This window comes from Rhagoletis zephyria, unplaced genomic scaffold (genome assembly GCF_001687245.7).
Source record: "Rhagoletis zephyria isolate East Lansing unplaced genomic scaffold, Rhagoletis_zephyria_1.1 Rzeph_scaffold_01754, whole genome shotgun sequence".
NCBI lineage: Eukaryota > Metazoa > Arthropoda > Insecta > Diptera > Tephritidae > Rhagoletis > Rhagoletis zephyria.
Genome location: NW_016158838.1, coordinates 57,244 through 72,162, shown reverse-complemented (window position 1 = coordinate 72,162; position 14,919 = coordinate 57,244). Strand labels below are relative to the sequence as shown.

General features: G+C 35.6%; 1 protein-coding gene across 3 annotated transcripts in view; it reads right to left on the bottom strand.

The window, feature by feature from the left end:
* Window positions 1–413: 413 nt before the first annotated feature.
* LOC108365043 (uncharacterized protein DDB_G0283357-like) overlaps window positions 414–14,919 on the bottom strand; it is a 57,768-nt gene continuing 43,262 nt past the window's right edge. For all 3 annotated transcript variants that reach the window (XM_017618965.1, XM_017618966.1, XM_017618967.1), the window contains one exon: window positions 414–2,636. In XM_017618965.1, the coding sequence (XP_017474454.1) occupies window positions 440–2,636 (2,197 nt within the window). In that variant the 3' untranslated portion in view covers window positions 414–439. The remainder of the gene's footprint in view (window positions 2,637–14,919) is intronic.

Sequence of the window (14,919 nt, the reverse complement as noted above, 5' to 3'; positions counted from 1 at the left end):
GTTTGTCTATTGAAAAATATTGAGTTTCAAGGATTCTACACCATTTCTAGGAAAGAGTTTTTTCCCCATATAGAATACATGGAAATCTGTGAGCCCTTTGAGAGACCTCTAAATATTTTGTGATTTAAAAAAATAGGGGACATTTTTTTCGATTTAGAAGGGGTGAGAACCTTAAAATTCCAACTTCACTTTTCTCAAATGAATTTTTTTGGATCACCCTACATGAACATAACTACATATGCACTTATTGTATACTCTTGATAAAACAGAGTAATGAACGAATATGTATTTTTTGAAATTAGTGGACTTCTTTAGGGGTTTCATTTATGAAATCGTGTTGTGTTATAAATTTCAGTACATATATATGTAAGTACATATTTACCATGCATACAGTGTGGCATACGTACTTGTGGAAATATGTAAGCCTGTTTGTAAATATTCAAAGAACATACCTCTCATTTAATTTAGTATTCTTCTGACGCTTAATATGTCGCCGATTGAAACTGTTCGTACACGAATTGGACGTAGATGTTGGCTTTATTAGAACGGAATTCTGCAGGGATGTGGACGCCTTTGCCGTTACTGAGCCCACGCCTGCGCTGGCTACTGTAGATGTTGACTCGCAAGCGGCTTCGGTAGCTGAATGTGATCCGCTGTTGCCGTTGTTGTTGTTGGAAGAATGCGTATAATCAGTGGGAGCACTTAGCTGTCGATTGAACGCCGCCTTCCGTCGACGACTAATGTCTGTCAGGCAATACTTATTCAAGTGTCCATTGCTCGATAGCGAACTCTTGGGCGGTGTGGCATATGGATGTATACCCGCTGCTGCCACGTGCAGCTTGTTGCACGAATTCGTGCTTACGCTTAGCTTATTGCCGTTGTTGTTCAGATTGCAGCTTTTATTGTTGTTGGAGGTGACCTTTGGATTCCTATGTGTCGATGCTGTCGGCGTGAATGTTGCGCCCCGATCTTTCGAATCGCGCTTTATTGAGGACTGACGTCGATATGTGGGATGTGTTCGCACCGCTCCGTTTACGAGGCACTGTTGCTGTTGTGTGTTCGTGCTTGACGCTGCAACTCCGTGTTGCTGATCTCGTTGAAATTGTTGCTCTTGTTGATGTCTGCCAGATATAACTGGAGGCGAACTCAATGGTCGCGTATTCACTCCACTTGCAGTCGTTTCTAATTGCCCAGCCTGCTGTTGTTGTGTGTGCTGAACCTGTTGCTGTTGCTGTGAGTTTTTCTTCTCGACTAGATATAAACTGAGGTATTTGTCACCAGGATGCAGAGAATTGTCGGAAACCGCATTCGACTTTGCTATTAACTGTCCTTTCTTTTTACCCGCTCGATTTTTCAGCGACAAGTTGCGAAGTTTCTTCGATTGCTCCTTGACCTTATTGGATCTGAGAAATGAAGGACTATTGGCGAGACACTTGAAAATGTATGTTTTATTGACAAGCTTTTGTTTATCAACCTGCGGTGCGTACTGATCAAAATCACTTTTTAAATTCGAAAAATATTCCGCTTGCTGTTTCGCGTAGATATTGCAATCGCTGTAATGTGGTTTCAGGTGCGAGCGGTATGTGCCTGTTGTGTCGTTGATACCTGTGTAACCGTCACCGCCACTATCACCGCCTATAGTGTTATAACGAGTTATTGGATCGGAATTGCTAAAATTGTGAACGACTATGTGCTTGAAGTCCTCATTGAAGTCGTTGCCATAACTTGTGCTATTGCTATTGATCGCTGTGTGACGGTTTAAGTCTTTATATGCATCACATATGGTGGATGGGCCGCCGTTTCTTTCTCTTTCTTCGTCCGCGTCTCCACCACCGGTGCCTCCACCCCCACTTCTCCCTGCGTAGATGTTACTCTGATTACTGTAGTTACTGTTGGTGCAACTGATCGGACTATTTGGCACTCGCGTCGAATTGGCAGTACAATCCAGTTGGTGCTGCTGGTGTTGATTATGGCGCTCTCTTGCGGTTAAGGTCAGACTATGAAGTTGCCCGCTACAGCTGCTGTCGTATGAATGTTGTTTGGAAACGGTGCTAAGCCGACTCGACAGATGCTCACTTTGCAGAGAGCGCTGGTCATCACCGCCACGACTGATGCTGCTACTTATGCAACCAGCACTGTGCCCTGTATGACCAGCACCCAAATAAGCAACGTTGTATTCGATGTAATCCTGGTTTTGACTATCGATTAATGACTCACTGTCGGGGTCTCCAGGACTGTGACCCGACCGCTTTATTAATGCCTTGCTCGCAACGGCCGATGCTGCAAATTTGAGTGATTCACAACTGCAGGAAATGAATTTGTGTAATGTGCTGGTGTTGGAGTTGGTGTGTTTTGTGGTATTAGAGTTGGGGTAGTTGAGGGACGACGACGATGGTGCGGCAATGCCACTTCTACTTGTAGTAGCGCTCTGTTGTTCCGATGCGTTCGAAACACCGATATTATTGCAGGTATTGTGCGCGCCCGTAAGGTTGATCAGAGACTGTCGCAATAAATGCGGATGTGAATGTTGTTGCTGTCGATGATACGGTTGCTGTTGTTGATGTAGACGCTGCTGATGTTGTTGATACGCAGTCTGTTGCTGTTGTTGATCGCTGCTCAAGTTTTCTCTGCTATCACTGGAAAAGATGTAGAAAAGGAAAATGAGAATAGTGCAAAAACAAGCCCTCAATTAATTTACTGTTATTGTTACATACAAAGATAATGTGCATGTATGTATGCATGTACATACATATGTATCTTGGAAAATAATTCGTACGCACTTACATCCCAGTAAAAATTTTATTCATACGACACCGCTGTTGGTGGCATGAGCTTCCGAGTAGAAATCGGTTGTATGCATTCATGAAGTATGCATGCTTTATGAGTGAATTAGTGTGAACAATTCACGCGTTGTTATGAGTTTCCACAAATAAATTCAAATTCTAGCGAACTACAAGCGAACGTACGTTGTTGTTGTTTTAAGTACATTTCTTGATAAATTTGAAGTGGAATTTTTGTAATATTTTCAGTCTTGTAAAAAATTTAGTAAACGGACGTGTTGGGCGATAATACTTTCAGCACTAACGGGCTTTTACAAGATATGCATTTGCATATGTAAATGCTACTCTTTTGTATGTCCCCGTAAGTACCATATAATAAAATGTATCAGAAAAGTAGCATTTACATATGGGGATACATATCTTGTAAGAATGCTTTAATACTGTTCCATTAATGCATTTTTGTATGTTTGAAACATTAATAAAGCCATATGCGTACAGCAGTAGTACAAGTGTATGGTTAAAGTACGTATACGCCCTGAGAAACCACACGTGTTAAACGGAAATGAAGTTTCATTTATACTGGCATGTATCACAGCAGCAAGCTCATGCCACCAACAGCGATGTCGTATGCATAAAATTTCTACTGGGTACGTATGAGTGTTCGGTAGCAGAGGTATTTATAAAATTCCTGTTAATATAATAATATAAATATGTACATACATACACATGAGCGAGTACATTAACAATATGAATATACATATCGCCGTTTAAAGTGCAAAACCGCGTATCAGCAAAATGCAAAACCGCGTATGCGAACTTGTAGAAATTATTTTCTATTTTCATATTTCAAAATGGTTCCCTTTTTTATAAAGCAATCGCATTTCTGGCAAGTATATTTCAGGACGAATGGATTAGGATTGAGCCAAGAGCTTGTGTGAGCAAACCCAATTTTTGGCAGCCAATTTCCGTTACGCGGTTTTGCAGAATGACGATACGCGGTTTTGTACTTTAAACGACGATATGTATGTACATACATACATATCTACATAGTTGTGTATAATAAAAGTGGAAATCAAAGCATTGGCAATCTACATTCAAAGCAATTATCCAGAATAAGCTATGAATAAAATAGACTATGGTGAATAGAATTTAAAAGCGTTTGTATTCGTAATAGGTTTGTGGGCTGCATCTACTGGATATAGATACAATATAATGCAAGTACATACATATGTATGTTTGGGTATTTGTAGTGAATGTATAGTATGCGGTCGCTACAACGGTGGAATTGTGCAAAAATAAGATCAGTTTTTTTTTCAATTGTGTGCTGATTGGAGAAGCAGCGGAGAGGAATTGCTAAACTGCATAGAATGTATTTGTTGCAAGCTTGACGCCGGGTGAGCGCATCTAAAGGTCTGAATATGCATACTTCGCATAACTTCGCACAACTTCTGAAACGTAACACAACTTTACCAAACTTAAGGCTGATTATGCGTCGCATGCAACCAAATTTATCAGTACTACCAACCTTATGCATCGACGCAATAGGGTTATTCACGGCGTGTGAATAAAACAGCCGATTTTTGGTTTCTTTAGGTAAATGGATTTGTTTACCGAAAAATTCATTCAAGTGGCTATTAAGTCGTTTAAATGGGGTATATTTGTAGTCCAAATTAAGGCGGCACTAAAGTTCTTTGCAGTTTGACATAATTTTCAATGGAATATCTGTCGAAATATGTAAACAAAATATGTAAGTTTTCTTAAAGAAATACGTAATTAACTACATATATTAAAAGATATATTTACTAGAAAGATCATAAAAATACTTTTGATTTGATATATAATTTTTTTATAGCTAGGTTTAAGGACAACTGCCAATTGTAAAATAAAATAACTGTATTGCATATATACATATGTATGTAATACTTTTATATTGGCAGTATCTACAAATGCAGTCAGCAAACATTACAGTGTAGATGTATAAAAAAGGAAAAAGGAAACCGAGTAATCGTATATAAAATATTATACTTGAATTCAAAACAAATTGCAGTGGCGGAACGTTAAAAGAAAATTACAGCGAAATTTTAGTTTACATTTAATTTCACGAATTTTATAATAAATGAAATTATAGAAATGGCGCACTGACGCTTTTTGTGTGACAAAGGAAGATATTAATTAAATAAAATGGCTTTACACGCGTATTTTGCTACGCAGATAATTTCCAGAAATTTTAACTAAAAAGCTTGTAATTCTAATGAAACTTTGTTAATTTTTTTAATTTTTGCACAACGTTTGGAATTCGGATTTTTATAGTTTTTGTTAGATAATGAGCTGTATTTTTATAAAAAACTAAGCGAAAAAACTCAAATAAACATTGCGAATATTATATAAAAATCACTACAAATCAATATAGTTTTTTATTCCTCTTTAACTGAATAGTGAGTAAATTTTTACTCAGTCAAAATGGAGATACATATATGTTTGAGTTAAACATTCTGAAATAATAAATTGCTGATAATTTTAAAAATTTTCAAGTCGGCTGTTTAATTTCCAGGTAGCTTTAAAATAAAATTTTAATACTTCATCATAAAGTTTCAGTTTGTATAAGTAAACATCGTTATCAAAGGGGCATAACCACTCCAGAGTAAACAATCCCCTTCAAATTTATTTTCAAGCGCTACTGAGGATACGTCAAATTTGCTTGAATGTATTTGTTACATATATTCACAGATACTAATACATGGAAAATCTGCGCATGCACATTTGGCTCAAAACTGCCCGGCAAACCAAAGTTCCCGAAATCTTAACGAAATGTTTAGGAGTATCTCATTTCTGTAACGATTTTTTACGAATCTTCAAAGAAAATTATATGAAGTGATTGACACGAACTCGTAAAGAAATTTCTGTACGAAAAATAAAGAAAATTCTGAAAAACTTCTGCAATAAACTCTCCACATAGCAGCCTTATTTATATTTCTTTACCGATTTTCTTCCGAAATTTCGTAAAAGAATCGAAGTGTGCACAGTTCATTTCATTTTAGAAAATTAGAGATCGTAACGAATTCCTTAAAATTTCTCTACAATTCAAAATACTCTGAAAAAATGGTTTGCAGGGTATCTTCTTTTATGTAATGAAATAAGAAAATATGATTTTATATGACTAAAGAAAAAAAGCGCTGCAGGTGAAAATTTAGAAGAACATATCGCGCTTTCTTTATCGCGCTATTTTTTATTCCAAGCTAGCCAATGCCCGCTTACTTCGCGGTGCCTAATAAGAACTTTTGCGATTGATATACCTACGATGATCTTTCCTTGTTAATTCGCCACTTTTACAATTCGTGGTAATATTTATGAACTGATTTCTAGGTAGATGCAAGATCGCATGACAAACTTAACCCCATCCTTCATTTAGACATCTGAAAACTAAATTCGTATAGCTTAAACATAGGCTGCAGCGCCAACCATTGGGTCCATTTTCTGAAACACCACTTTTTTTAGATTGGGGCTTACACATATGTTAGTGTTTGGCCGAGCCTCTCCTCCGACTTGTGGCGTGCTCCTTGATGTTGTCACACAAAGAGGAGGGATCTACAGTTTTACGCCGACTCCGAACGGCGATTGTATTTTTATGAGAAGTTGTTTTTCATGGCAGAAAAACACTCGGAAGTTTGCCATTGCCTGCCGAGGGACGACCGCTGTTAAGAAAATACTTTTTTTTCTATATTTTTTTTGCGGTGTTGCATTGACCAGGGTTTGAACCCAGGTGCTGCGGAGTGGAAGCGCGCACTGCTTACCACTACACCACAGCGGCCGACATGCAAAACCATTGCTTACCATAAAATAAATACGTGTTATGAATTTCAACCTCTACAGGTATCATACAGGTACATAGCTCACATTTAAAATTTGAACGATATCGGTTAATAAATATGATTTTTATAAATAGCTCTACTCCAGCTCCACCTAGCGAGTTTTCTAGAAGCATGTAATAGGACTATATATGTAAGGTATATCTAACCTCCGACAATTTGACGGAACTCTATACAGTGGGTTTTAAGTTTAGTCCGAACACCGAAAACGGCTCTCATGGTTCCCAAGCGAATGAAACTTGCTCGTTTATGTAAATGTACATATATCGATGCAATCTTTCCAATAATTACCACTTTTCGCCATAACTACGGTATTGATAACATATGTAGCTGTGTCAAATTTCAGAAAGTTAACGTGAGCGGTTCCAGAGATAAGCTATATGAGAAGTTCATAAGTGCTAAGTTTCAGTTCCTCAGCGTAATTGGTTTTAGCGATTGTTTTTTTTACGTTTTAGTCTGTACAAGAATTTTAGGGATATCCCGCGCAACATACCGAGTAAATTTTTGGTCGGAATATTTATTTTCAAGGTGCTGGCATATGTTCCAAATATGAACCAAATCAGTGTAGCCATTTAGTTGTTTAGTGAAATACATTGTACAGAGAACTGTATGAAATTGTAAACCGTGGCGTCTCAGATTTCTTAATTTTTTGGCAGCAGCAACAAAAAGTTTTATTTTTTTTTTAGCGAAAAACCTTCCACACAGAAGTTCCAAAAAAGTGCGATTGGTTATGCTTGAACATCAGTAAAATTAATGTCAGTAAAATTAAGTTTGTGGTTATATCANAGAGATCGTAACGAATTCCTTAAAATTTCTCTACAATTCAAAATACTCTGAAAAAATGGTTTGCAGGGTATCTTCTTTTATGTAATGAAATAAGAAAATATGATTTTATATGACTAAAGAAAAAAAGCGCTGCAGGTGAAAATTTAGAAGAACATATCGCGCTTTCTTTATCGCGCTATTTTTTATTCCAAGCTAGCCAATGCCCGCTTACTTCGCGGTGCCTAATAAGAACTTTTGCGATTGATATACCTACGATGATCTTTCCTTGTTAATTCGCCACTTTTACAATTCGTGGTAATATTTATGAACTGATTTCTAGGTAGATGCAAGATCGCATGACAAACTTAACCCCATCCTTCATTTAGACATCTGAAAACTAAATTCGTATAGCTTAAACATAGGCTGCAGCGCCAACCATTGGGTCCATTTTCTGAAACACCACTTTTTTTAGATTGGGGCTTACACATATGTTAGTGTTTGGCCGAGCCTCTCCTCCGACTTGTGGCGTGCTCCTTGATGTTGTCACACAAAGAGGAGGGATCTACAGTTTTACGCCGACTCCGAACGGCGATTGTATTTTTATGAGAAGTTGTTTTTCATGGCAGAAAAACACTCGGAAGTTTGCCATTGCCTGCCGAGGGACGACCGCTGTTAAGAAAATACTTTTTTTTCTATATTTTTTTTGCGGTGTTGCATTGACCAGGGTTTGAACCCAGGTGCTGCGGAGTGGAAGCGCGCACTGCTTACCACTACACCACAGCGGCCGACATGCAAAACCATTGCTTACCATAAAATAAATACGTGTTATGAATTTCAACCTCTACAGGTATCATACAGGTACATAGCTCACATTTAAAATTTGAACGATATCGGTTAATAAATATGATTTTTATAAATAGCTCTACTCCAGCTCCACCTAGCGAGTTTTCTAGAAGCATGTAATAGGACTATATATGTAAGGTATATCTAACCTCCGACAATTTGACGGAACTCTATACAGTGGGTTTTAAGTTTAGTCCGAACACCGAAAACGGCTCTCATGGTTCCCAAGCGAATGAAACTTGCTCGTTTATGTAAATGTACATATATCGATGCAATCTTTCCAATAATTACCACTTTTCGCCATAACTACGGTATTGATAACATATGTAGCTGTGTCAAATTTCAGAAAGTTAACGTGAGCGGTTCCAGAGATAAGCTATATGAGAAGTTCATAAGTGCTAAGTTTCAGTTCCTCAGCGTAATTGGTTTTAGCGATTGTTTTTTTTACGTTTTAGTCTGTACAAGAATTTTAGGGATATCCCGCGCAACATACCGAGTAAATTTTTGGTCGGAATATTTATTTTCAAGGTGCTGGCATATGTTCCAAATATGAACCAAATCAGTGTAGCCATTTAGTTGTTTAGTGAAATACATTGTACAGAGAACTGTATGAAATTGTAAACCGTGGCGTCTCAGATTTCTTAATTTTTTGGCAGCAGCAACAAAAAGTTTTATTTTTTTTTTAGCGAAAAACCTTCCACACAGAAGTTCCAAAAAAGTGCGATTGGTTATGCTTGAACATCAGTAAAATTAATGTCAGTAAAATTAAGTTTGTGGTTATATCAAACAAATTTTGAGGCCAGTCAGTTGCTAACTCTTAATAAAAACAGCGACGTACAGGAAAGAGTTAATACATTCAAATACCTAGGAATAATTATCGACGATAAACTAAAACAAAAAAAAGGATTCTATATTTCCAATTAGAGCTCTAGCAATATGTACATGGGTGAAAACTGCATTTAATTCCATACATTAGCTTTTGTGTGATGCGCTTCCAAATATACAGACAAATAGACCAAAATTATAAAAATTTTAGATTTGGCTTCTGGTGATATAATAAACCCCCTATTAATTTTTCTTTAACATCTAATATGTACAGATATCGGCCTGTTGCAATTTTGTTATTCTCAAATATTTTCGTTTGATACCCATATGGCAACATTTAGGTTATCTTATCAATTTAACTGAATTAAAGTTTTCAAATAGATGGCAACCCACTTCAAAAATATTTTCAGAAGTAAGCTTCCTAATCCTGGTTAGTTTAATGTCCGTATTGTAATATTTCATTTATTTTACAAATATAAATGAATACAATTGTTCAAGCAGTTGGCAAATTCCCTTAAAATATTTTCGGCATTAAAATTCCCTAGCCTCTTTAGTTTGAGGTCAATATTGCAAAATTTTAATTTATGTTACCAGTTAAATTAAATTAAAGTTTGGAAAAAGGTGGCAACCTTCCACAAAAATATTTTCAGCTGTAAGATTTTGTAAACCTCTTTCTTTTGATAGCCATATTGCAATATTTACAGCCATATTACAATATTTACAATCGTATCAATTGACCTAAAGTGAAATTTTAAACGCAGTTTGCAAGTCTCTAATTATTTTCTTCTATATTGTAAGCCAGACCTCTAGCGATACATCGGTGGAAACTGCATTCAATTCCATGTATTCGTTTTCCAGCGATGCGCATACAAATATACAGACAGAGAGTCAAAAATTCCAAAAATTGTTTATTTGGCTTCTGTAGCTCTAATAAAAACCCACCATATTAATTTTTCTTTAATATCTATAAGGTACAGACATCGGGCTGTTACAATTTTATTATAAGTATACATATGTAGATATAGATTTTATTTATTTTATCAGTTTAATACAATAACATTTTTCAAAGAGGTGGCAACCCTCCTCAAAACTATTTTCGGCAGTAGAATTTTCTAAACCTCTTCAGTTTGATACCCATATTGCAATATTCAGTTTATCATATAAATTGAATTAAATTAAAATTTTCAAACAGGTGGAAACTCTAAAAAAGAATATTTTTGGCTGTAAGCAGTGTTGCCGCGAATCATTTTTAGTGGTAGCCAAATTCCTAAAAAAGAGCTAAAAAAATTGTGGCTAAATTGTAGCTAAAATTTTTTGCTTACATATACATATAAAAGCATAAACGCAAACATTTTCAATAAGTAATGGTATATGAACTCTGGACAAAAGCTAATATTTTATCCAACCAAAAACCTTTTTGTTTTTGTTGTTAACTGGAACAGGAGAATACATTTTCTTCAAAATTGCTACTTTTTCTGCATTTTGCACTAAATAATTTAATATAATAAAATAAAAATTCATAAATCACGCTCAAATGCAAAAAGTTTAAAATAAAAATTAATGAAATTAAGTGAAAAATGAAGGCTCCAGTGAATTACGAACACTAAATTCCAGTTTTGAACCACTGTGCAGCAGGGGGATTATTGTCCTCTATCAGTGGAACTGGAAACTCAGCGTGCAACACGATCCTGTGCACAACTTTCCCTGTGCCTTATCGATTGCACAAAGATTGCCCATTAAATAGAAACCCTTAAGTGGGGTGCGAAACAAACTCGCGAAGGTTTTGATTATATTTTATAAGGGACATTTTTATTTTCCATATTCTGCGTTAAAAATTTACCTCTGAAAAATGCAGAGCCGATTTAAAGGACAGTTTAANAAGATTGCCCATTAAATAGAAACCCTTAAGTGGGGTGCGAAACAAACTCGCGAAGGTTTTGATTATATTTTATAAGGGACATTTTTATTTTCCATATTCTGCGTTAAAAATTTACCTCTGAAAAATGCAGAGCCGATTTAAAGGACAGTTTAAGAAATAAAGGACAAAAGGCGTCTTTTATTTTGAAAAAAATTATAAAGGACAGAGGGTTAAAATAAAGGACTGCCCTTTAAAATGGATGGTCACCGTACATATAGTGCAAGAAATTACCGCCAAAATTTTTTATACTTACAAAATTGAGTTAATTTCGCCACTCACAACACCAGCATGCTGGTACAATCATAAAATTTTCAAATAGTTTTTGAAGTCGCAGCAGCAGCTGGTACAATCACATCACAAGAACATACACGGTCAATCGACTTGATGGGCCATTTAACAAATTAAGCATATTAAGGGCCGTAAACTTATCTATCTTAAACTATACTAAAATCGTTAATAGATAAGTTAACAGCCCTAATACTTTTACAGTATGTATATATAAAAACGTAAGGAACATACAATGCACATATGTATATGTATCAGTCTTTCTTAGTTTAAATTAAGCAAATATACAACTTTTTAATGTCATATGAATAAATTCACCAAAGGGTTAAAAAAAGGGCTAGGGGCAATTTTAAATTATGTGGTAGCTAAATCTAGCCACCAAAGGACTAAAACGGCAACACTGGCTGTAAGCCTTCTTAAGCCCTTAAGCCTTAAGCTTTCTTGTGACGCCCATATTACAATATTCACTTTTTCTTATCTTTTTTCTTCTAGACCTCTAGCAATACATCGTTGAAAACTAAAACTAAACTAAAAATTGTTGATTTGGCTTCTGGTGCTCTAATAAAGACCCACCACATTAATTTTTCTTTAATATCTATAATTCATTTTATATTAAAATATCGTTTTATATGAAATAAATGAATAAATATAATATAAATACAGCATATATTTAATACTTCTATTACTACGTTTATACGCACAGAATAATCGACTTAATTGAAAGCGCATTGACACCGTACACATTTCGCTCTAGTGTTTATACTTACGGCTTTATATCGGCATCAAAGTAACCGTCTTCAAAAGCAAACAAAATTAGCTGTTTTCATTTGACATTTTATAAGTTAACATAATGGAAAGTGATAAAAATCTAGTTTTATTCGGCATTATAAAATCGTGGCAAAGAAAAAGAACGATTATTATTAATCAGCTTTTAAATACTGGCGCGATTATTTGGAATTTGAGCGGAACAGCTGATCTCCAATTCGCTTTGACTGAGAGCGGTGTTTATACACTCTTTCTAACTTTCTGGAGAAATAAACTACCGATTTGAAATGGAGTGTGAGCCAAAAGACTTCCCTCTTTCAAAGCGAATTGAAATTCAGTTTATACATATGTTTTGAATCGCGGCGAAATGAATTAAAGCGACTTATGCATGCGTATAAACGTAGTATATATTGGCAGTAACCTATCTGTGCAATGTGTTTGGATTCAGCTTTAAAGTTTAAACTGGCTCGCTGTCGTTTGCCACAGACGGTGAGCGGCTCATATGTGATTTTGTCGTGGTAGCGCAAAGATGATTAGCAAAGACGCGGATAATGCAATTGCAATGCTTTTAACTTAGCTTTTTTATGTATGTGTTACTTAAATTTATTTATATTTTACTTGTATGTATGTACATACATATACTTATAGTAATTTAGCCTCGTTTATCAAAAATTCAATTAACGAACATGGCTTGGATGCATTTATCCGCCGATATACCCACTTCATGCATCAACACAAAATGAGGTTGTTGTTTTTGTTTCCAATGCGATGCTCGCAAACCACGCTACAAACGACGAGCATGCTCGCTGAAAATCAAAATTTTTACATTCTTTGCGAGCATGCTCGTGAACCGCCCTACAAACGACGAACATGCACCGCAAGCCAAACATGTTCGTCGTATGTAGCCACTGTTAGTGATTTATTACAAATCATATATTTAATTAAATGTGTTTTTGTGTTCTTTCTTATCTTGTGCATATCTTTTAATATAGTTAATTACGTATTTTTTTAAGAAAAACCTAAAGTTTTATTTCAAAAAGTTTACATAATTTCTGTACATATATATAATATATACATACATATCAAATACGGGCCCTATTCTTTACTTGTTCCCAAAATTACATGGATAAAGTCGTGAATTCCCCTAATATGCTTTCCACGCATCTCTGTAAAAATATTTCTTCTTTTGGTACCACTGCAATTGAAATGTGACGTAACAAAGTGTGAGGCAAAATCTTAACTCAACAGAGGGTGAATTCCCGTTCTGCGTTATCGTGAAGTGATAAAAATAACACCTTTACACCGCATTTATTTCTGTGTTAATTTTATACTTTTCACTTCACTTAACGATAACGCAGAACAGGAATTGACCCTCAGATCGCTAATTTTTTACAAGTTCTGCTAATTTCTGGATAATGGAATACATACAAAATGCATTCAACAGATTTTCACCTGACAGTTTGAAATTTGTGCGAAGTTATGCGAAGTATGCATAATCACACCATAAGTGCATACAGTATATTTTGCTTTACTGCCTTTATGCTTAAGTGCACATTTAAGATACCTACCCCAAAATGCGAATCAGCGGCATTATTTTTAACATTTATATGGAAACTGCTCCGATAGATGATATTCAACATACCTGGACATTAGCGATACCTACCTTAAAAATTTGCAACTATTATCAATTATCAAAGAAAGAATTACGTTTACCTGCACTGGCTCTACACTTACCGTAGATTTACAAGCTTTTATTTATTTTGCTCATCTCGCGGAACAACGAAAACGACTATAATTTTATGAAGTTACATAGATAACACAGGTCAACAACGTTTTGTTCTAGGAAAGTGTAGGGTCATTTTCGAAGTAATTTTTTGCGTAGAATCCGAATCCGGGGTTTAAATTGCTCTATCACGTCAGGATTTTGAGATATCCTAACCTAAAAGTGCAAAAACGCTGTTTTTGCCCATTTTTGAGGTTATGTAGCTATGAAGAGCAAAATCTTCGTAGCTACATATGAAGAGCAAAATCTTCGTAGCTACATAACCTCAAAAATGGGCAAAAACAGCGTTTTTGCACTTTTAGGTTAGGATATCTCAAAATCCTGACGTGATAGAGCAATTTAAACCCCGGATTCGGATTCTACGCAAAAAATTACTTCGGAAATGACACTACACTTTTATAGAACATTCCGAACCCATTTTTTTTGCAGACCTGTGTAATTAGATACCATTCGGAAAAAATTTCGCTTGCAGTAATTTCTACGTGCTAAGTGTTCCTCCATTATTTTATTTCATAGCGATCCGGATACCTTCCTCGTTGAAGTAGTAAAGAAAATTCGCTTAAGTGCTTTCTTCGGTTAAGCGCACAAGTTTTTCGTGCAAATATGGATGGGCAGCTAAACAAAATATATTGTACTAACAAAAACGAACAAAATGGAAAAACAATCAGTGTTGCCACGGACAAATTTTTTTCCTACCAAGAGATCCTACCAAAACCAACCAAACCTACCAAATGTGTTTGAGTTTTTAATATTTTTTTCAATGTCAGAGCTAGTAAAATAAAAACAAATTAACTGCGTATAACAATTCATTTTACTCTACAGACTTAAACATACAAATGTATGTTTCTTTACAGTTTACACATATGTACATATTATTATTACGTCGGGACTACTCCCGCTATGACATAAGATTATCCATTGTGCTAAACCCTAATTGCTATCACTCCCACCTTAGACTACACTGGACCACAAATTTCAACTTTTTCTCTTTACCAGAAACGCCGTTATGAAATTCTTATGTAAAATCACCCCCTGATTCCGAAAATCAAGGTTATTTTTAATTCTATGGTACCGTTTTTGAGATATTTG